A 24701-nucleotide genomic window follows, 5' to 3' on the forward strand; every position below is an offset into this window, starting at 1 on the left:
TGAATGGCAACTAAAAAAAGGTTAAAAATACAGATTTGCTTTCAGTTTAATGTTGTTGCCAATCCCTGCTCAATGGTAACATTTTAGCATCTAAGATGTTACACAGAATCAACCCTGGACATTACTCGTAAAAGCTGAGCTAAAACACAAAAGAGAACAAGTAAAAAGACCAAAGAGAGCAGAGGGGCGACTAAAAAAAAAAAAATTATGATCCCGTTAAACTCTGCAAAAAAAGAAAAAAAAAAAAAAAAAAAAGCTGCATGTTTTTCCATAACTGGCCATAAGCTTTGTCAGGGGAAAGGCGAACAATTGCAGCCACGAATAACCTTGTTTTTTTTATGGTCCTGGATATTAAACGTTGAGGTTCTATTGGAAATGTTCAGGAGAGCTTGAGCGTTGAATGCTTTCTTTCCCCAGTCAGTCTTACATACACTCAATGTAAGGGACATACTTTCCACTGATTGGTCAGTGGGTATAGTATTAAAGGTGCCTCAAGCTAAGGAGCTATTTTCAGAAAAGAAAAACAAACAAAACAAAACAAACAAAAAAAAAGGCATTTGTCACAGTCCATGGTGAAAACACAAATCAGAGGTATAGGAATAGCAGATTTTACATCATCAAAATTATTGGTGGTGCAGAAAGACAGAAGAATGCGTTGCCCCACAGTAGGCAAGTGGAAATCATATTTAATAAATGCCATTCGATGAGTGGAAAAAAAATTTACACAGCATACAGACAGGTTTGATGGTATGGTGATAAAAGTCGTATACGCATGATAGAGCCCCTTTAAATATTCTCCCAGTAAAACCTGAGAGAGTAATACTTTTTAGCAATTCCATCTAACATTAAAAGAAACAACAGTGTATACTACATTAACATAACACACTGGTTGTTCATACTTAATTCGATCACTTTGCATAACAGTCTTCGCCTAAAATCATCAGTCATCCCAGGTGCAACATTGCATTTTAAACCCGTTTTAAAACATTGACACGTGAAGTAAAGAAGTTGTAAATGCACATAAAGTATCTAAGGTGGTCCTTAGCTACACTCACTGTGCCCCCCCTTTTGAGTTATGACTTTTCTACAGGTAATTTTGGAAAACTAAACTCCACAACTGTTGTGAGATGTTGAGTTTAATACTCAAAATGTTCTCCACATTACAGAACTGCTGATCAATAGGTAAGATCAATAGTAAGAGGTAAACCAAATCACAACAATCCTCTTCCTGTTTGAAGGTAGCTGTTACTTGTTTCAGAATGACCCAACGACTAATAATGCAAAAGGAAAAATACAGATTAAATGAAGACCAAAAATAACCTTATAGCAGTAACTACAAAGTATAAAGGGCTTTATTAGATTCTCACCGAGCACTCGAGGAAGCTAACAGAGCTTTGTTTAGAATTGCCACAGTACGATGGTATAAGAGACCTTATCAGAATCTCCACCAAGTAGGGCAGAGTTGACCTTCTATACTGCACAGTGAATGAAGGCAGGTGAAACTACACCCAACTCAGCCCTTACTATCTGAAAATGTCTTTACAAACTCAAATTTGATTCATTCCATCAAATGAGACACTTTGTAACCAGCCTTCTCGATTTCCTATGCAGAAATGAAAAAGCTCCTAAAATCAAATCAACATTAACAAAACTACGCATCCAACCTCAACAATTTAACATCTGTTGTAAAATATATATATGATAAACCAGGGATGTAATACCATATTCTTATGGGAAATATCTTGTATTTATCTTTGAAGTAGTCACCAGACAATAATTTACACCTGAATATTTTGTCTAGATAATTCACTTGTGATTTTTCTTAGCTGTTAAAGGAATAGTTGTGATTATAATAATGTGCTACATTCCCTGTAGAGGAATTGCCTTTAGATTCCCAAAACAATGTTTCACTGGGCTTTGGGGGGCTAGGTATTACCCAGGAGTTCTCTTCGAGAGATGACTTTGGGAAAAAATCGTCGTCTCCACAGTCTGTTCCGTCTACCGCAAACAATCTTTCATCGGCCCATTGTGCGCCATCAGTCTTTCCATGCCGAATGTCCGTGTCTTCAGGTGGATAAAGCATGGTGGGGACACTGCTTAACCTCTGTTTGTTTGGTAAGACCAAAGGCACTTTTTCTGAATTTACGTTAGTAGCAGATAAATGTAGTTTACTGCAGTTTTTCACCAAGTCCTCTTGACACTGCACAGGTGCACTTTCAGAAGCTGCAAAAATAAAAAGGAATTACTACGAGTCTTATTGGGAAAGCCATCAGAATGTTCTTGTATCTACGGTAACACAACGCCAACATGGAAGGTCAACTCATAATCAATACATTTTGTTCTAAAGATGATGCCAGAAAAAATATACATTAAAAGCTATTGTGGTCAAGGGTTTTTTTCTGAACATAAAATATGTGTCATTGATATCACTAGTGCTCAGATATGCTTGATAATAGTCAATTGGAATTACTGCTTTGATATCAAATGACACACACACACACACAATACTTTGATTTTTCAATGGAGACGGGTATGTCTCTTAAAGTTAAAATCAATTTCTACCTTCAGTGTCAATAAAGCATTTAAAAGAAACAATGATAGAATTCTATTTTATATAACCCAAGTACCATAAAATATAATGCAAAATACCTTGGGCCAATCCCAGTTGGTATTCAACTTCAATTAAGTAAAACTATTAAGATAAGAAATAAACTAGAAATGTCTAGAATGTTATATGGTCACTCTTGTTTAGATATAAACATATTAAATATATTAGTTATATATCATTATATAAAATATTTATCTAGAGCAAAACTAGCATTTTGTGCTAAGACACCGACCCAATAGGTCATTGTTTTGATTAATAAAATATATCTTCACTTGTGTGAACTAAAAAGTACTGGTAATTTAATTAAAGCAAATATTTCTTAGATTTGTTTTTTTAGATTTATTACTAAGGAAATTATTACCTACTTAGTAGAAAACCTAACAGAAAAAAATCCTGCCCTTGTTATATCAAGAGCAACTTTTTTTGGTTCTGAGAAAATCTAAAAAGAAAACGAGACTCTGATTATCCAGGGTACAAATAATTTTGAAAGAGACCATAACGAAAGTAAGCATTTTGTAAGCGAAATGACTGCATTGCATTGTTTTTGTTTTTTTCTTTTCTATACACGGCAGATCCAGTAAAAGGTCAAATACAAATAAACTGTTAACACCTCTGCCTTGTACACTTAAGCAGGCTGAGAAAAAAAAAGCCACAAGGGGAAGAGAATACAGCAATACAGAAAATACACATCAGCAACACCTTTATGTGTGAAGTTGACCAGTATGAGACAGAAGCCAAACCAGAAAGCGTGTAGGCTGCTGCTCTAATATACTCAGGCGTATCAGCTGCAAGCAGCGAGATTCTGATGAGATATGATAGCTGCTTGCTCTTTAAATGGCTTTTTGCTTGGATCTGAGGTTTAGAGCAGTCTTTTTTACGGCAGCCACCGTGACTTGCCTTTCCTGGTCGCTGCGATGGTTCCTTTCAGCTTTCTTAGCACCTCGGCTTGTACTTCAGTCACTACATGTAAATTAGACATTTCCTTCTTCAGCTCCCAGTATGCTTGCTGTGCATTGCTCTCGCTGAAAATAAAGAACAGCAAGACGACAAAAAAAAAAAAGGGTTTAATGTGCTGCCCAGTGGCATCGGATTTTGTGTTCATTTCCAATTTTAGGGAAGGCAGAAACGAGAAAAAAAAAAAAAAAAAAAAAAAAGAAAAAAAAACCTGAGCTTCGTGTTTTAGAAAGCAATCAGACATAACACTCCCTTGTATCATTTTTTTGTCGATAAGTAAAAATCAACTGATAATTACAGCAAAAAATTTTTGCTACATTTTAACATATTTAACTAAAACGCCCCAACATTTTCCTAAACAATTTAAGGACACAGCATGTCAACCCGTGATGTGCTGAATATATTATATATATATATATATATATATATAGTTTTTAAAAAAACTACGAAAGTATCAGCCTGTTGAAGCAATAAGGGGAACAACAATCACTAAATTGTTCATAAAAATATTATTATACAAATCTGTTACTATATAAATTGTAGGGAAAATGAATACTACCTTCATTAGTGCGCCGACACGCTACTCTGCTGTACAACGGGCTATCGTGCTTAGCAAACGTAGACTGTCCCTAGGTATCTGAGCTTGCTAAATGCTTAGAAATATTCATCTTTTGAAATAAGAGGAGCCTTAGTAAATACATCTGTAATAGTATATTCCATACTGTAAGATGACGCATTTAAGGATAAAAAAAAAAAAAAAAAAACTAGTTGTAGTCATGCTTGCTCGAAATACGTGATAACTACAGCTCTAAAACACTTGCCTAATTAGTAAAAGGGAATGCCCAGGCATTTGTTTGCCTGATTGCGGCAAGTACACGGGTGTCACCATTAGTTTTCTTTTGTTATATGCAGCGTAAGAAATGTCTACAAAACAGAAACCTAAAAACTCAGCTATGTTTTTAAAAACTTCAACCCTGCATGCAAATGCACTTGTTAGAAATCCCCATGAAATGCATAACTAAAAATTGGTCCTAAATGGAATGAATATTAGCGGACCATACAGACTCCAAGCAAGAGATATATATACTCCTGTGTATATATATATATATATATATATATATATATATAATAAAGAGTATTCTATAGCGTTTGCCCTATCAAATTATAATCTTGTGTTTTCAAATAATACATATTTGCTTATGCGATCCTGTAAGTCGATCGAATAAGCTTTGTAATGCTATACTGCAGACTACATGAATATGATGTATTGTTGTTGATATTTTTATTGGTTATGACATATGAATTATATATTAACACCAGGTTAAGTAGCACTGGGTTAGTACACACACACATATATATATATATATATATATATATATATATATATATATATATATATATATATATATATATATATATAATAAAAAATAAAAAAATAAACGTTTGGATTAGTATACTTCCTCTATTCAAAAAGATCATCCAGGAATGCATGTACAAATTCAGGATATAACTTAAAATGGGCTAAAAAAAAAAAAAATGTATATGTATATGTAAAAACCTTTCCATACAGTAATATATAAATCACAGTATTGGTAAACTGGGCAATTAATAACATAAAAAAATGAATGCAAAATTTCAGATTTGAAAAAAAGAGAAGGAAAAAAAAAAAAAAATTTCATGCTACAACGATAACAAAAAAATGAACACACACATTTTAGAAGTGTGATCCTGATGCCATAATGCATAAGAGAGATCTGAGTGAAGTCCCAGATCACATAGAGAAACGGATATATAATATACGCTATATTTATATAGTATATTATCCATACAGGCAATACCTGGAGGGAGATAGTAGCCAGTGTGTTGTACTGTAATTTATATCATTTAATTCAGGTTTCAACATCCAGGTCGTGTTACGTTACAATTCCCAGTAATCCTAGCAAGCCTTAGGCGCTTAGGGATAACTATTAAGAGATTTAGCTTCAGGCACGGACTACGACATGAAAGATAATAACACTACATCACTCCTATATATACTGTTCTCTTAAGTTAATACTAAAAAGTGACACATTTGTAATAGGATGGCAAACAGACAATAAGAATAGACTGGGTCAGGTGCATATTGTCTAACTATAAAATTGCAGAAATAAACGTTTTGAATTAACATTTTAAAAAAAATTTAAGCAGTTGATACGTTTAAATTGTAACTGGCATTCCAGACAATTAGCAAAAAATACCAAACGGACAAGCAAACATTTACTTTTTATATAATTTTTTTTTAGATTACTGCATAGACCTACATGAGTGTAATTACGTAGTTTACCCCCGTGCGTTGAGAGGTGAGCAAATGTTTCAGCACTTTTATTTAATTTTTAAAGCAGACTGCAGTCAAATATAAAGGATAAAAGTTCTTGCCAGTCTAATCGACTCCCTTCATTTATTTCTACCTTCACAAAAAAAAAAAAAGAACAATTTGAAGTCCTTGTTCTCCCCCTAGTGGACATCATTCATCCTACGTTGGTAAGCACAATGTTAAAAGAATAATAGAAAAGGGCAATCGATGAAAAAAAAGAGTGCAACATAGTTTTACTAACGAAGTGAGAATATGAATTAAAAAATATATACATATATATTTTGTAATTTTTGTTAAATTGTATGCTTCAGAAAAGGCTCCTCTGTGAGCTTACGATATTGTGGATCTATAGTTTGCCATACGCACGCTAATCAAGTACATTTTGTTTATCGCAAAAATATGTTTTGGGGTTTTTTTTATATATATATATATACTATAAGAAACAAAATCAGCACATGTAATATATGCAATAATATCCAATAGGAAGAGTAAAAAAAAGACAGGGAGGTTGAATCTGTTTTGTGTATCTGAGAAATCAGTTTTGTGAAATATAGTTTTTTGTTTTCTTTCTTATTACGCCATAGCCATAATATATTATGTAGGTTATATTGAATGCCTTTACAGGTTATGCCGGATCTTGTTATGATGAAGGAGTCAAGTGTTGTGGACTTCTTAATCACATTTGTACTTGCTAAGTCTAGTTGAATATGGATTTATGTGTTGGAAGGAAGCCTGGGTATTGCTCCCCACCAAACAGGTCACACCACATGTAAAAGGTAAGAACCTGGCGAGTCCTGATTTATATGGGTATATATTGGATTTATGTACCATCCAGATAGTACTTTGTGTTTATTTCCTTAATGCAATACACACACAGCTCAACAGGGGCATTTGAAAGTAAAGGCTGCCATATTGTCAGGGTAATACGGGTATATACTGTGATACGGGAATTAACACCAAAGCACACGGTGTATTAAAAAAGAAGTAAGAATATCCACCCTGTGCTAAAGCAGCTCTACTCGCATTACAAATCTTTAACTTTTAAAAAAATAAGAAAACCAGGAGCGCTGCATGAGTTCATGTAAGGTTCTGGCTTAGATAATTTAAACAGCGTGTAATCTATTGATGTCAAAGCACATTATAAAAAAAAAAGTTCCAGTCTGTTTAGCAAGAACCGCACATTCTCTCTTCTCTCTATGGAAATACTAGCCTAAATGAAATGGTTGCTAAGCGGTACTTATATACCCATACAGATTCTGGGGGGGGGACGGGTGGCTTATATACAAGGGAAAAGTGCAGTGGAGTTATTGTCATTGCTTAACTGCTAAAATGCACGTAGAGGAAAAATACTTATTATATCGCTGTAATCTTTGGTTAATGGTACAAAAGTACTTTACTGAGAGTTTACACCGTTCAATAAAGGAAGCCGTACAAATTCCCTAAACGTTTTTCAGTCACATTCGACACCAACGTGTATCAGACAAAAATTGAGAGACTATTATTCCAGCAAATTGGGGCAGTCAGAGCATTTGATAAATGCAAAATAATGCTTTCGTTGATTTTTTTGGTTCAACGAAGACATATCGGGTAGATGCATATCCTCCTTGGGTATTCAGAACGGAAACACCCAAATCACTGATCAATTAAGCTAATCAATTGAGCTTTTATTTGAAACCATATCATATATGTGAAAAATGTATTAACACCCACACCCACACACACCCACACCCACACACTGGGCTGATGATGATGATCAGATCACTCCTGACCATCTGATCATTATGACAGCCACTTGATGTCCCCCTAACCTTGTGTGATCAATGACAGGAGGATAATCAGAGACCCCAGCAGGGTTTGTACAACACTATCTTATGGTTTCCGCAGGGTCAGCATCGAAACTGGAAAAACAGAATGCTCAAACATACACTTTGGCATTTAAAATGCTGTCTCTGGGGTTTGTCAAATTGACCACGCAGTAAGAATGGCCTCTGCCATAGGAAGAGCTTGGCTTGCCCCATATAATTCATAATGAAATGATTGTTTTTTGTGAAGAAGAAGGAATTTAAACATGTATGGCCAGCTTGCATCTATGTTGCTGTTTATTTTGCAAACATTCATTTATTATATAAAACAGACAGGTAAAGTAGAGAAGGATGTTTTCCCCATAACAGGCCAAGCTCTGAATCAGCTAGGGTGGAATCTGTGCTAATGCCCTCACTTTACTAAGAAAAAAGATCCCAAACTATGTATTTGTCTCGGAATAGCAAATCAGAATTTTACTTACCTTTCAGTTTCATTGCCTTGGCTGCATCCATAGGTAGTCAGAGTTTTCTCCAGATTTGCTTCCTACAAAATAACAAGCAAACTTACATTTTATAAACCAAAAGTGCCGTTTTTTTTTCTTGCACAAAATAAGCAAGTGAGAAATCGTACATCTTTTTCGAGTGCATGCGCAGATATTCACACAGATACCAGATATGTTTTTTGGCACTCAAGCTACTGCATGGTTAGAAAAAGCTGGACGAGAATATAGGAATTGGGAATATATGGGAATACATTCAGCTGCTGAAGCTTAAGTACCGAACGCTGCCCATCTCTATACCAATAAACTGGAGCCTGTGTGATTTATGCACAGAGATAACAGGGTTTTTTTCTACTATAAAAAGTTGATAAACTTTTCATTGCCCATTATATCTTTAAAGGCTGAGGGTAAACTATACACACCACAGTTCTCGTGTTGCACGATTATTTTAGGATATTACGAGAGTATGCTAAAGCAGCATGTTATATGATTGTCTTTGGCACCATCTAGTGGCCAAAGGTGATACACGCACTTCTGCATTTAATTTTAAAAGGTCGCATACCTCTAAAGACAATTCGTTTGTGAAACCCTGCAAATGAATGACACACCTATAATAATATGACAAACCCTTTACATTAATATAGTGAAAACCCTTCTTTGTCAATTTAGAGTATGAGGTCGCTGCACTAGAGATTGTAAGCTCGCTTGAGCCGGGCCCTCCTCACCTGTTGTCTCTGTAAGTCAATTTATGTTACATACTACTTGTTATGTCCTGTCTACCCACTGTACAGCGCTACGCAATTTGATGGCGCTATATAAAACAATAATAATAATAATAAATATGTGGCTGCCCCATATCTCTGGAATCTACTTCCCCTGAACCTTCAGCATTCACCCTCCCTCCGACATTCAAGAAACATCTAAAAACTCACTTCTTCAGAGAAGCCGCACCGTCTTAGCTGCTAGAACTTCCTTGTCATTGATACAACCCCCACACTACCTCTCACCCTTTCTCTGTGCCTTATACCCCCTCACACACACACTACCTCTCACCCTTTCTCTGTGCCTTATGTTTGTCACCCCATTCCCTCAAGATTGTAAGCTTGTGAGCAGGGCTCTCTCCACCTAATGTATCGGTTTGTCTTAGTCTTTCAATTCTCGTCTTGTCAGGCCCCTCGAATTTATGTATTGTACTAAGCGCTGCGTAAATTGTTGGCGCTATATAAATAAGAGTTAAGTGTAATAAGTACATTTTATTTATATGGCACCCACAGATTCCATAGCAGTGTTGAGACCTTTCATTTTCAAAGCTTGATCTGACTACACAGAGCAGCTAAGAAAACGAACTTTTTTTTTCTATAGTGGTGCAAACGATGCAAAACTCTTTAGGGGTAACATGTCATACAGAGAGACGTCAGTTGTGCTACAACTGGACTACTTTTATGATAGACACTTTAATGCATAACGCCACAATATGGTCAATAGTGGAACTAATCTGCTATTGTTTAATCAAGCATCCCTGGGTCACATTACTCTCCTATCAGACCCGTATGTTAACACAAAAGCATATATCTTGGCAACAGAGAAGAACCACTCGGCAAAAGTCTAGTTGGCCCACTTCTGTCTTATACCCAGGACAGCTGCATGCCCATATCATGCATGTTTATTATTACATTATTAGCCTCTACCACTTCTGCTACCTGTTCCATTTACCTACTGCCATCGCAGTATAATTTGTATAACTCAGCCATTAAAAGGGGTTTGCTGAGACTAATTGCACAACTTAAAATGAATTCATCCATAAAGAGCATCTGCTTGAATCGGAGAGGACCGTAAACGGTTTTATGCACATCGAGCTTTTACTGCACATTTCTCAAACATGCACAATTACCTTTGTCCTTTGAAGTTCTGCTTTAAGGTTCCTGGATTCTTCCTGGAGCAATTTGACTTCTTGCTCCAGCGACCGCATTTTCAACTCGCTGTTCAGTTTTTCTATCTCCCAGTCACTAGGAGTTTTGCTTAAGCTTTTCATCACTGTTAAAAAAAAAAGTCAATTCAACACTTTACTTTTGGTGTAACAAACAGAAGTGAACAATTAAAAAAAAACAAAAAAAAAAAAAACAGGTTTTTAATTTATTTGCTAGCCAAAAAAATATCTAGGCTGTAAAACTAATTTATTCATACTTGTGACATTGCAGAAGAGATCAACCCTTTACAAAACATAATCTTAAGCGAAACTTAAGCTTTACTGTCATTACGGTGGAGAGATCTGAAGGTGTTACAGACACACCTCACCAAAACCACAGGATGATGGTCACGGTATGTGGTGTATTCAGTACACAATGAGTTTGCAGAAGTGTGGAAACTTTCAACTCCGATTCCACTATGTATTATCAAAAGGCCAACCCCGAGGAGCTTATCATGGAAGAACAGCTGAACTGGCCCTGCATCATGCACAGCTAAGGTGGGGTGGTTTTCTTGAATGTTATCTCGTCAACTTTAATTATGAAGGGTCCGCTCAGCAACTCTTGCAGTATAAGCTCATTAGTGCCGTCCCATCATCATCAATAGCGGCATCATATAAAATGCGCTGCCACCTCCCTCATCAAGAAGGTAATATCAAATTAACCAATGCCGAAACGAGTCATCAGTTTTTTTTTACATAAATAAATAAAAAATGATACCAAGCACACTTAATCATAAATGTACACATCAGCAAAACACCAATATTATATTGCTGAAATATACATTTAAACAAGCGCTTCCAAATTAAAACATTTAATTCAAATACTCAAATAATAAACTTTTTTTACATCCATGGTGGGAATAAAATTGTATATATATCATTTGAAAGATTTAGAAGGAACACTGCACTATGGATATTATATTTATTTTATTTGTTTATACAAAGAAAAACATGTGAAACAGAGGATTTCCAAATAAAGTATTCTTTCTATACTGTATTGTGTGCAGCATTTTGTCTGTTATTTGAGTTCACTTTATTTGACATGCCTATTAAACATTCAGACGCGTTACCTTACATACAAGTGTGAATTTAAATGACGGAGATTCACTGATAAAAGCGAGCAAGAGAGGTGCTTAGTAATTCACTGTTTCTTAGGACTTTGTTGCATTATTCTTTTCAACCTAGATTCTGAAAACCAGGATTTCTGAGGTTTGAAAGGACATTTTGAAGGCTTTAAAATTCAAAATGTATCCTTAAGTCCTTTTTTAAACATACGCATATTACTTCTATGATAACAGCATATCAGCTTTTGTAACCGTGGCCCAATGTCTATTAGCTACTCCGAAAGACATTTGAATGCACAGATTATTATACAGATACTTCAAAACCTTTTTTGGTACTTACAGTGGAGTTAAAGCGCTGTTGTGGGGGTACAGATTTAATACAGAAAGCACCACAGCATCTATTAACCTGTGCCCTTGTGTACTTGCTGAAAGCAAAGGGTAGCCTGAGTTGTTTATATTTCAGTGTGGCCATTCAATAATGCAGTTGGCCACTAAGGCTTCAGCGCAGCAAGAGGACACAGCCACCAACTATAAAAATAATAAGTGCCAGAATCGAAACTAAAAAAAAAAATGGCTAAACAGCTTGAACAGAAACCTAAATGCGGACATCTCATGCATAATGCAGCTTCCTCCTTTAGCAAGTGTCGGACAACATCATGAATCTGAGATGTAGGTCATGGCTTCCAATTACTGATTTCCAGAAGGGACTGAGACTAGACTTACCTTGATGGGTTTCCAGCTCCGTTTTCACTTGTAGCAACTCTACTTCTTTGGATTGCAGCTGGTCATTCAGAGCTTTAGTAGATTTAAGTTTCTCCTTCTCCTGCACAATAAAATCATTGATTATTAACAAATCAACTTATGCAGATATACACTAACTGACCACTCTATTAGGTATACATGTTCAATTGCTTCTTAACACAAATAGCTAATCAGCCACATGGCAGCAACTTAATGCATTTAGGCCAAGACAACTTGCTGAAGTTCAAACCGAGCATTATAATGGGGAAGAAAGGAGATTTAAGTGACAGTGAATGTGGCATCGTTGTTGATGACAGACAGGCTGGTCTTTCAGAATCTGCTGATTTACTGGGATTTTCACGTAGAACCATCTCTAGGGTTTACAGAGAATGGTCCGAAAAAGAGAAAATATCCAGTGAGTGGAGGTTGTGTGGATGAAAATGCCTTGTTGAGGCCATAGGGGAATGGGCAGACTGGTTTGAGATGACAGAAAGGCAACAATAACTCAAATAACCACTCGTTACAACCAAGGTATACAGAATACCATCTCTGAACGCACAACACATCGAGCCTTGAAGCAGATGGGCTATAGCAGCAGAAGACCACACTGGGTACCACTCCTGCCAGCTAAGAACAGGAAACTGAGGCTACAATTTGCAAAGGCTCACCACAAATGGACAATGAAAGACTGGAAGAACGTTGCCTGGTCTGATGAGTCTCGATTCCAGCTGCGACATTCAGAGGGCAGGATCCGACTTTGGCGTAAACACACGAAAGTATGGATCTATCCTGGTTCAGGCTGGTGGTGTCATGGTGTGGGGGACATTTTTTGGCACACTTTGGGCCCCTTAGTACCAATTGAGCATTGTTTAAATGTGACGGTGGTCATCCCATTATGACTACTGTGTACCCATCTTCTGATGGCTACTTCCAGCAGGATAATGCACCATGTCACAAATCTCACATCATCTCAAACTGGTTTCTTGAACATGTCAATAAGTTCACTGTACTCCAATGGTCTCCACAGTCACCAGATCTCAATCCAGTAGAGCACCTTTTAGATGTGGTGGAATGGGAGATTCGCATCATGTGCAGCCGACAAATCTGCAGCAACTGCGTGATGCCATCATGTACATATGGACCAAAACCTCTGAGGAAGGTTTTCAGCACCTTGTAGAAAGTATGCCACAAAGAATGAAGGCAGTTCAAACCGGTAGCGAGGTGTATCTAATAAAGTGGCGCGCTATATATATATATATATATATATATATATATATATATATATATATATATATATATATATAGGTCTTCCTAACATATGATCGCCGAACGATGAAATCAATGGGGGGCCGCCCATTTGGTGTCATGTGGTGAGGGGGGTTGTAGTCCAGCCACTTTACGACGCTCCCTATGAACTGGGTCGTACAGCTGGAAGCAAGCTCCTGTCTGATATTTTAATACATCATATTCTGTTGCTATGGTACATTGGGTACTGGGTTCATCACAAGCATACAAGTACCAAACATCTATCTACCTGTTAGTGAGGTGACCCATTGTAATTTCCCCCCTGCCATGTTTTCCATCAATCTCGATGTCAGACAGTCCGCACACAGAACATCTCCACGTTACGATTCTGCCATGGTAAAGTAACGATATTTCTCAAATGAAGATGCTAGGTGCTGCGTCCCCTGTGTGACCCAAATGCCTCATCTCCTGTAAGATTTTACAGCAACCTGGTCAGGACATCTGGCATCCTTTGAAGATGCCCTTCTTGGATGTTCTTCATGGTCAGCTAACTTTATGGTGGAGTGTGGCCAGGTTTCCAGATAACATTTATGGCACAATGTGGCCGAAGAAAATAAACTACATTTTCACTTCCTCATGCAACGTTTTGCATGACAAGATCAGACAAATGGCTTCTCACCATGACGGTACATAGCATGTACCTCACCACATCTTCCTTACTAGCTTGGTTGTATTTGTATCACTTTAAATGATAGCAACAAGGTGGGGAAATGTTTATAATATATATATACAGCTTTTCAAAATATTATTTCAGTAATAAGTATAGGCTCATTGGAGCTCTCTTAGCAATCAAATTTAACTATTCTAGAACATTTTTTTTAATAATAAAAAAAATCTTTCCTGTTTCCCTTTGGCTACAAAAATATGTCAGTTCAAAAGTTCAGAGCAATCTGGAAGAAAAAAATAAAGTAAATGCAAAGCCGTATAAAAGATTTATTCCACATACCACCATGTCCAGCTTGCTTCTCAGTTTGTCACGCTCAATGCAAATCTCGCGGTAGGCACTGTAAGCTTTGCTCACTTGTTTGCCTCCAACCCACCCTTTATCTGCTTGTTTATAGTCGACTGCACCTTGTTCTTCTTCTTGGCTTCTACAGAGCTAAAAGTTTGAAAAAAATGAAGTGATAAATACAACTGTATAGAAGAAACCACTGGTAACAAGAACTAGGTCAGTATCTAGACTTATGGATATTATGACTAGCTTATGGTACTCCTACCACAGTACAAAATACATGTATAAGGAACCTTTTTTTTCTCTCAAAATTGTTATATATATATATATTTTTAATACAGGGCTTTCTTTTGATACCATTTGCATGTATAGCCTAGCATTTAGTAAGAATATTATATTTAACCCTTTTGTTACATAATCAGTAGACGCCACAAAAAATGTTCCATGAAGGTTAAAAAACAAATCTTTAATACATTTAGTTCCACCAACATTTAGTTGTATTTGTAGGATGGCCGGCTAACAAAATCAGTTATTTTATTATTAAGAGTTACATTTTATTTATATCATGATACCAAATGAGGAAAAATCTATAATAATCACAGCAGCGTGGCAAGCTCTTAGCTGCGGCACATACCCTTTCTTCCAGTTGCCTTAATCTTTTCTTTAGGGAATAATTCTCCTTTTCAGTGTCCTTCAGGCGTTTCTTAATGTCTTCATATGCCGTAACAAGTGCAAAATGCGAGGCAACAGATGTCTCCTCAGAAGACGAAGAAAAGGGAACCGGTTGCTCTTGTTTTGAGACGCAGTCCTCTTTCTCATGGGCCAAAATACAGATGTCATCATCTATGGTGGGGTCCATGACAACTGAAACAAAAAATAAAACATTTCATTTTGGACAGTCTTGAAATTATTCAGCTACACATACAAAAAACAACTACTATCTTGGTAGGTATTGCCAAAATCTTCCTCAGCAATAATATATTGAGAGTTCTAAGTAAGACGCGGTACTGTCCACTTGCCTAATGTGAAGCCTCACAAAACGTATGCTGCAATACATTAGACGTTGAGGCACGACAGCATTACATTTATCTTTAAATGTAAAATATACCTCCAATTTAGATCTCATCTCAAGATACAGCAAGGCAGACCCTGGAGATACTGTACATAGTTGAGCCGCCTCTACGTTATGATTTTTGCCCTGTAATATGAACGTGTTCCCTTGAATTTAAACAATCTAGCTGTACGAATGTGCTCGGTAATGTATAACATCCCTTCTTGTTTTAAGATCAGGAGATGGTTGTGTTTCAATTGCTTATTTACACTAGCTGTCCTGTGTGACATGTAGGATACGATAGAATTCATACATGGTAAGGACTGAAGCCTATGAAAAACTCAAGGTTTCAGGCCCTCTATAGGCATATTAGTCCTAAAACTGGAAACCAGCCGGTAATTACAGAAAAACGTTAGCACTTTGCGAGCATACCTGTGAACTTTTGGCCTCCCGCTACCCAGAGCCTTCCCTTGAAACACCCCTAATTCAGGAGATAATGGGTGGGGAGCGGGGCGTGCCAAGACCCCGCTCCCGCAACCCAGAGGATTCGGCTCTTGACCCGGAGAACGGAGCTTCACCCGGCAATCTCCGGGTCAAACCCGGAAAGTTCCCAGATATGTTTGTGAGGAGCTTTCAGACTTCCTTATAACCATCACCATGATTATTCCCCAACTCAATTATGGTGAATATATATTTTTCTATAATTACCTACTGATTTCTATGGGTTATGTCTTGATAACTGCCACCACAGGATAAAGTATTTATGTAAAGTGTTAATGTAATATTAATACTAGCAACAGATAATTATGCAACTAATATATATATATATATATATATATATATATATATATATATTTTAAAGTGATTAAAACAAGGTAATACACAACAACACATCAAATAAAAAGTAAATAAATACAATGTACAATGTCATAGTGGAGCTTAAAAAGTATATTATAAAAATAAAATACTTTTCTAACATATTCACCCTACCCGAGTCATACAGTTCATGACCTGTTATATTATTAATTTTATTATTATTATCCTTTTTTTTTTTTTTTTTTTTTATTTTTTATTAAGCGCCAACAAAATACGCAGCTCTGTCCAATTTAAATGGGGCAGTTAACACATACATAACAAACAGACACAACAGGAGTTGAGAACCCTGCCTGTGATCATGCCATCTAGCCTTATGATACTTTTACACAAAGTTCCTGGCAAGAATGGTGGGCATATGAGGGCTGAGGTGACACGGTTGACCGAATTGCACTTGACCCAGGCCGATTTGTTATATACATCTCAGCTATTACATGTGTATAATTTTAATTAAACTGGTAACTTTTATTAACTTGAAAACTAGAGTTTTTTTCCAAGCAGGAATTTTTGTTTGTACAGCAATTGCCTATTGTAATACAACAATGGCCTCGCTAACTTATTTACAGTCTTCAACACAATGCTTAATGACTTCTTCAGCGGTGACTCAGTACATATCCTACCCGACTTACAGATACCAGGAAATGAAAGCAGCGTTTATTACTTCTGGTTGAAAATGGTCCTTTCAGACAGAGGGGTTTATTCATTAAAGGGAGAGTTGCACTTCAGGTTTTATATTCCAATATACATTATGGAGGTCCAACCTCAGTGAGCTTCTGCTGTAGCAAGAGCTTAGTTGACTCTTTTTAAAGATATAGTTACAGCGGTGAAATTAATTACTTATACACTATAAAGGGCCAGCTCAGCCCTTCTTGATAGGGAAAAGTGTTAGCCCTCATAATATTCATAATAAAGGGCCATCACTAACGAGGGAGTTGAAACCACAACAGTGCCTTTAATGAATATACCAGAGATGAATGCCAGAAATCAATCCATGGCGCAAACCTAATGCTTTTGATTGGGGTCCCACCAGTACGTGTGGTTTGGATGACCATCCACGAACACGAGAAGATCGGAAGAAACAGATATTGACCTGTGCTTCAGCGGGGACTCAGTTAAATCTATAGTGTATATAGTTACTGCTTCTTGCTTTCATATTATAGATAAGGGGTATCAGGTAGTTAATGAGCTTCTGCCCTGCCAGGTTACATGGTCACAGACTTCTCTTTACTTGGCCCAAACATCTCCTTTCTGACTGACAGGTTCTTAACAGCTCCCTGAAACTTAAGTAAAGCAAACGGGACCAGCACTTGGGCAATAAAACAGCACTGATCAGGGACCTTATTTTATGGACTCTTAATCCAACACAAAACTCAAAACAACCAACTGCATTCCCCCTACAAGCCCTGAATGTATGTTTGTCTACTACTCACTCAAAAACCCCCTCTTCATTTGCCCCTCGCAAGCCTAGTTACCCCTTACATGCCTCCTAAATACCTGTCTCTTGATCCAAGCAGGACTTCCACCTGATGGCCTGGCAGTTCTTGGTGAGTCGGAGTGGGCGGAGCTACCCCGCTTCCGGACACAAACGTTGCTTTTGGTTTTGTTTCTAGCCTGTGCTTGCCCAAGCCTCGCTGCCCCCTGGCATGAGAGAAAGCGGCTGGTGCTGGGTAGAGGAATCAGGCCAGCTACTACCTCTCCCCATCGCGGTCTGGGCACATATGGGGATGTAAAAACACCAGTCAGCGGCCGAAAAGCTGGAGAACCTCGATCCAGTGACGTCACTGAACTGCAGCGTTCCAAGCCTCGATTTCATTTTTACTGCACGTTCTGAAGTAGTTAGGGTTATAGTGTACTGTGTGATGAGTGCTTTCTAATGAATATTACTGATTAGACAATGAATTACACGCTTGTCAGCATAAATCAAACCTGATCCTTAGTGTATACATAAGTACAATTGTTATTATATGATTAGAGCAGTTTAGTTACTCAAATAGTTTTTTTCCCCTGAAGGCACTATAGAGAATAGTTTGCACTCCCAAGAGATGCCTTGCAGTGAGGTAATTACCCCAGGGTAAAATGTACACCCTGCCCCTGATATGCTTTATACCCCCAGATATGCCCCCCCCCACTTACCCCCATGCTCCACACTCCTTGGTGTCTAGTAGGGGCAGCCGGTGAGCATCTGCGTGTAGACAACCTCTGCTGCCAGTACCAGCGGAAGTTGTCTGCGCATATCACACAGACGCCCGGCCGGGGCTCCTATGGTGGAGCACAGGAAGGTCATGTCAGCTGCTGCTCCATCATAGAAGCCCTGGAGGAAGTGGAGGACAGTAGCAAAGGATGTCTGCGCACATCGCACAGACGCCCGCCGGCTGTCAGAGAGGAGAATCCAGGTCCATTGCAGCGATGCGGGGGATCTGGATCTTAGTGTTATTATCCAACCTCTATTTGCATTCTGGAGTCATTGAAGCGAGAGACGTCTGTCTCATTTGCCACCTCACTTTTGCTGAAACCAGGAAGGGTAAGGAGGAAATATGCTTAAAGGGGGACTCCTGGCAAATTGTTTATATTACTAGTTGTCACGGAGCTGGCTAGTCCGACCGACTACCTCCGCTAACTTGTGCTCCTTTATCCTGGGACAACACACTTTCCCCGGTTCCCCAGTCACTAGTCGAGACTCCCTGTAGGGTAAAACCAAACGAAGACTGATTTATTTTAGACACACAGGGCTGGATATATCCAGCAAAACACATATTAACATAAAACCAAGATATTGGGATCAGGGCCGGCCTTAGGGGTGTGCGACCTGTGCGGCCGCACAGGGCGCCATGGCAACAGGGGCGCTGGCCCGGGAGTTAAATTAAAGCATCGGTTTTTTGTTTTGTTTTGTTTTTTTTTAACATCCTCCATATTAAATAAAGTTGTTTTAACGTTATTTAACATGGAGGTTGTTAAATAAAGTTAAAACAAACAAGAAAAATGATGTTTCAATTTAAGTCCCGGGCAGGCCGGGCGCCGAGCGGTCGCTCGTGAAGTTTTCAGCGACCGCTTGGCATGGTCCTGGCGTGGGCTCGCTCCAGTGGTCCCGGTGATGTAGTTGTCACTGCCTGTACCTTTAAAGGGAGGCTATAGAAAATGCTAATTTGGTTAGTGAACCAGCTTGGTTAAGCCTTCTGCTTTCCCTCTTCCAGTGTGAGGATTTGTGGACTGTTGTACAAAAGCAAACATAGGGGTTTAACTTGAGTGAATTTGCAGCTCTGGGCAAAATAGTCCTGGCTATTTGTGGATTGTTGCTATAACAGACCACCTCAATATCAGAAGCAAGTCTGCGCCAGAGACATGATTTAAACTCCTTGACTTTGCTATACATTGTAATTGCCAAATTACCGTATTGGCCCGAACATAGGCCGCACTTTTTTCCCCCACTTTAAGTCTTTAAAGTGGGGGTGCGGCCTATATTCGGGGTCTAGCGCCCGACGCCCGGGACATGCAGTCCCGGGCAGGCAGCGGGGTCAGGATACAGATCCCCGGCAGCAGTGCAGGGGACCTGCATCCTACTCCCTGATACGCTCAGACAGCCTCCCCTGCCGGCACTTCCCAGCCGGATTTGAACTCACGAGCAGCAGGATGGAAGGCCAACACCTTAACCACAGCTCCAAGTCAGAGATACTGGAAGGTGCTTCTCTCTGTAGCCTTTTGGTTTAGGTGTTAGTTTAGGTTTAGGTGATTCGTGAGGTTCTTGGTTCAATTCCCTAAGGCTTATTTTTGACGTGGATCACCACATAGACCAAAATTTAAGCCATCTTGTCTCGGCCCCTAAAAGCCACCATTCTTTAGTTGATTTAATGTGTTTGTTTGGAAGTCAGGCCAGCTAAAGGACTGTAAAAAACTAAAGGATTGTTTTTCTCAAGACCCCCCCCATGTCCAGTCTCTGTAGCCTAATGGGTAAGGTGTTGGACTTGTTGTCTTGAGGTTCTGAGTTCGATTCCACTGGGATCTAACTGTGTCCGTTGTGGTTTTTTTTTGTTTTTAATGACGCACATAGACCAAAACATAAGCCATCTAGTGTTCTATCTCTCCCATGTGGCTATGGAGCGTAATGGTTAAGGAGCTAAGCTAGAGTGCTTAAGGTTGTGGGTTTGATTCCTTTGTGGTCTATCTTGAATTCTCTTTCAGCTCTCCTCTACATTGTCCTGTTTTTGTTGGTTGGTGAGGGAGAAAAAAGCTATTAGCAACCAGGTAGACCAAAACACAAGCCACCCAGTTCATGCATTTAAATTGAATGATTTAGTCAAAGGGATTTGGGTCACTCTGTTAGCATTAGCCATTTTCCCCACATTTGGATATTTTTATCATCATTCACAGGCCATACAAAATCAGCTTAAAAATTACCCCTGCATTGTATATTTATCCCACCATACATCCCCACATTGTGATTGGCTGAACCTGGTCAACGGACTCCACCAGCCAACCAGGCATTGGGATTGAGACCCGGGGGGGGATTTAAGCATCACTTGCAGCCCTTGGTTCTTTTGTTGTTCATTTTCTTTGAGAAATCCAGGTGCTGTGGTTGCAGTAGGATGTGTCCAGGCCAGGGCTTATCTTTGTACAGTATTTCCCCTGTCTCTGTTTTTATATTGCCATTGGCCCTATTCTTTTGTGTTTTAGTTTTTTTTTTCCCGCCTCCACCTTTGCTGTTACTGAAGGCACAAGGTGTCTCAGACCCTATCGTCTCAAATAATAGTAATGTCTTTTCCTTCACTTATCATGAGTAGTTCTTCTTCTTTCCATAGCTTTAACGTGTCCTGTTCAATCCCTTTTGTGTTGTGTCTTTGAAGCTAACATTCCCTCACTTTATTAGTCTCTACCGCTTCTGCTGGGAGGCTGTTCCATTTCTCTACCACTCTCGGAGTAAAGCTTCTTTACATTACATTTGAGCCTCTAACTCACTAGTTTCAGATTATGACCTTGTTTAACCATTTCTCCTTTTTTGAAACAATCATCCCTCCTGTGATTTGTTAAATGAATTTCAGGTATTTTCTCCAAGCTTATGCATATTGAGATTCCCTAGCCTCCTGATTGGTGGGTGGTGTCACCTGACCAGGGCCGACCAATCAGGGAGAGGGGAACCTGTGCCGGCTGCTGATTGGTTGCTGGAGTCAGCTGACTAGGCTCAGCCAATCAGGGGCTGCCCCTCAGCCCTAGCCTCCTGATTGGTGGGTGGTGTCACCTGACCAGGGCCGACCAATCAGGGAGAGGGGAACCTGTGCCGGCTGCTGATTGGTTGCTGGAGTCAGCTGACTAGGCTCAGCCAATCAGGGGCTGCCCCTCAGCCCTAGCCTCCTGATTGGTGGGTGGTGTCACCTGACCAGGGCCGACCAATCAGGGAGAGGGGAACCTGTGCCGGCTGCTGATTGGTTGCTGGAGTCAGCTGACTAGGCTCAGCCAATCAGGGGCTGCCCCTCAGCCCTAGCCTCCTGATTGGTGGGTGGTGTCACCTGACCAGGGCCGACCAATCAGGGAGAGGGGAACCTGTGCCGGCTGCTGATTGGTTGCTGGAGTCAGCTGACTAGGCTCAGCCAATCAGGGGCTGCCCCTCAGCCCTAGCCTCCTGATTGGTGGGTGGTGTCACCTGACCAGGGCCGACCAATCAGGGAGAGGGGAACCTGTGCCGGCTGCTGATTGGTTGCTGGAGTCAGCTGACTAGGCTCAGCCAATCAGGGGCTGCCCCTCAGCCCTAGCCTCCTGATTGGTGGGTGGTGTCACCTGACCAGGGCCGACCAATCAGGGAGAGGGGAACCTGTGCCGGCTGCTGATTGGTTGCTGGAGTCAGCTGACTAGGCTCAGCCAATCAGGGGCTGCCCCTCAGCCCTAGCCTCCTGATTGGTGGGTGGTGTCACCTGACCGGGGCCGACCAATCAGGGAGAGGGGATCCTGTGCCGGCTGCTGATTGGTTGCTGGAGTCAGCTGACTAGGCTCAGCCAATCAGGGGCTGCCCCTCAGCCCTAGCCTCCTGATTGGTGGGTGGGTCACCTGACCAGGGCCGACCAATCAGGGAGAGGGGAACCTGTGCCGGCTGCTGATTGGTTGCTGGAGTCAGCCAATCAGGGGCTGCCCCTCAGCCCTAGCCTCCTGATTGGTGCATTATGTCACAACGAGAGGTATCATATTTGATCATTATTTATTAATTATTAAATTGTTAAAGGAATCATTAATAATGAGACTTTCTTTTTTTTGCCGCTTGAATTTATGTGCACCAAGGTAACCGCAGCACTTTTCGCCGACATTACTGGCGCGGGAACAAGGTGGCAGCGGCCGGATTTGAACTCACGAGCAGCGGGATGGAAGGCCAACACCTTAACCACAGCTCCAAGTCAGAGATACTGGAAGGCGCCTCTCTCTGTAGCCTTTTGGTTTAGGTGTTAGTTTAGGTGATTCGTGAGGTTCTTGGTTCAATTCCCTAAGGCTTATTTTTGACATGGATCACCACATAGACCAAAATTTAAGCCATCTTGTCTCGGCCCCTAAAAGCCACCATTCTTTAGTTGATTTAATGTGTTTGTTTGGAAGTCAGGCCAGCTAAAGGACTGTAAAAAACTAAAGGATTGTTTTTCTCTGAGCCCCCCCATGTCCAGTGTCTGTAGCCTAATGGGTAAGGTGTTGGACTTGTTGTCTTGAGGTTCTGAGTTCGATTCCACTAGGATCTAACTTTGTCCGTTGTGGGTTTTTTTTGTTTTTAATGACGCACATAGACCAAAACATAAGCCATCTTGTGTTCCGTCTCTCCCATGTGGCTATGTAGCGTAATGGTTAAGGAGCTAAGCTAGAGTGGTTAAGGTTGTGGGTTCGATTCCCTTGTGGTCTATCTTGAATTCTCTTTCAGTTCTCCTCTACATTGTGCTGTTTTTGTTGGTTGGTGAGGGAGAAAAAAGCCATTAGCAACCAGGTAGACCAAAACACAAGCCACCCAGTTCATGCATTTAAATTGAATTATTTAGTCAAAGGGATTTGGGTCACTCTGTTAGCATTAGCCATTTTCCCCACATTTGGATATTTTTATCATCATTCACAGGCCATACAAAATCATCTTAAAAATTACCCCTGCATTGTATATTTATCCCACCATACATCCCCACATTGTGATTGGCTGAACCTGGTCAAGTGACTCCACCAGCCAACCAGGCATTGGGATTGAGACCCGGGGGGGATTTAAGCATCACTTGCAGCCCTTGGTTCTTTTGTTGTTCATTTTCTTTGAGAAATCCAGGTGCTGTGGTTGCAGTAGGATGTGTCCAGGCCAGGGCTTATCTTTGTACAGTATTTCCCCTGTCTCTGTTTTTATATTGCCATTGGCCCTATTCTTTTGTGTTTTAGTTTTTTTTTCCCCGCCTCCACCTTTGCTGTTACTGAAGGCACAAGGTGTCTCAGACCCTATCGTCTCAAATAATAGTAATGTCTTTTCCTTCACTTATCATGAGTAGTTCTTCTTCTTTCCATAGCTTTAACGTGTCCTGTTCAATCCCTTTTGTGTTGTGTCTTTGAAGCTAACATTCCCTCACTTTATTAGTCTCTACCGCTTCTGCTGGGAGGCTGTTCCATTTCTCTACCACTCTCGGAGTAAAGCTTCTTTACATTACATTTGAGCCTCTAACTCACTAGTTTCAGATTATGACCTTGTTTAACCATTTCTCCTTTTTTGAAACAATCATCCCTCCTGTGATTTGTTAAATGAATTTCAGGTATTTTCTCCAAGCTTATGCATATTGAGATTCCCTAGCCTCCTGATTGGTGGGTGGTGTCACCTGACCAGGGCCGACCAATCAGGGAGAGGGGAACCTGTGCCGGCTGCTGATTGGTTGCTGGAGTCAGCTGACTAGGCTCAGCCAATCAGGGGCTGCCCCTCAGCCCTAGCCTCCTGATTGGTGGGTGGTGTCACCTGACCAGGGCCGACCAATCAGGGAGAGGGGAACCTGTGCCGGCTGCTGATTGGTTGCTGGAGTCAGCTGACTAGGCTCAGCCAATCAGGGGCTGCCCCTCAGCCCTAGCCTCCTGATTGGTGGGTGGTGTCACCTGACCAGGGCCGACCAATCAGGGAGAGGGGAACCTGTGCTGGCTGCTGATTGGTTGCTGGAGTCAGCTGACTAGGCTCAGCCAATCAGGGGCTGCCCCTCAGCCCTAGCCTCCTGATTGGTGGGTGGTGTCACCTGACCAGGGCCGACCAATCAGGGAGAGGGGAACCTGTGCCGGCTGCTGATTGGTTGCTGGAGTCAGCTGACTAGGCTCAGCCAATCAGGGGCTGCCCCTCAGCCCTAGCCTCCTGATTGGTGGGTGGTGTCACCTGACCAGGGCCGACCAATCAGGGAGAGGGGAACCTGTGCCGGCTGCTGATTGGTTGCTGGAGTCAGCTGACTAGGCTCAGCCAATCAGGGGCTGCCCCTCAGCCCTAGCCTCCTGATTGGTGGGTGGTGTCACCTGACCGGGGCCGACCAATCAGGGAGAGGGGATCCTGTGCCGGCTGCTGATTGGTTGCTG

General features: G+C 40.4%; 1 protein-coding gene across 1 annotated transcript; it reads right to left on the bottom strand.

The window, feature by feature from the left end:
- Positions 1-1693: 1693 nt before the first annotated feature.
- On the bottom strand, positions 1694-17932 carry AZI2 (5-azacytidine induced 2). The gene is made up of 8 exons (XM_053466216.1): positions 17664-17932; positions 14880-15109; positions 14240-14392; positions 11971-12070; positions 10109-10251; positions 8200-8261; positions 3506-3630; positions 1694-2223 (listed from the first exon to the last, which is right to left on the bottom strand). Exons 2-8 carry the CDS (start codon positions 15102-15104, stop codon positions 1823-1825), a joined length of 1209 nt encoding a protein of 402 aa, XP_053322191.1. The 5' UTR covers positions 15105-15109; positions 17664-17932; the 3' UTR covers positions 1694-1822.
- Positions 17933-24701: the final 6769 nt, after the last annotated feature.

Source organism: Spea bombifrons, chromosome 5 (genome assembly GCF_027358695.1).
Source record: "Spea bombifrons isolate aSpeBom1 chromosome 5, aSpeBom1.2.pri, whole genome shotgun sequence".
Taxonomy (NCBI): domain Eukaryota; kingdom Metazoa; phylum Chordata; class Amphibia; order Anura; family Pelobatidae; genus Spea; species Spea bombifrons.

What these genes read in the sequence shown, in the direction of transcription:
- AZI2 (XM_053466216.1), bottom strand. Translation starts at nt 15,104, where the DNA reads ATGGACCCCACCATAGATGATGACATCTGTATTTTGGCCCATGAGAAA. An exon ending in CAGAACTTCAAAGGACAAAG is followed by an intron (nt 8,262 to 10,108) that starts GTAATTGTGCAT and finishes GTTATTTTGTAG; the next exon opens with GAAGCAAATCTGGAGAAAAC. An exon ending in CAAGGCAATGAAACTGAAAG is followed by an intron (nt 3,631 to 8,199) that starts GTAAGTAAAATT and finishes CTTTATTTTCAG; the next exon opens with CGAGAGCAATGCACAGCAAG.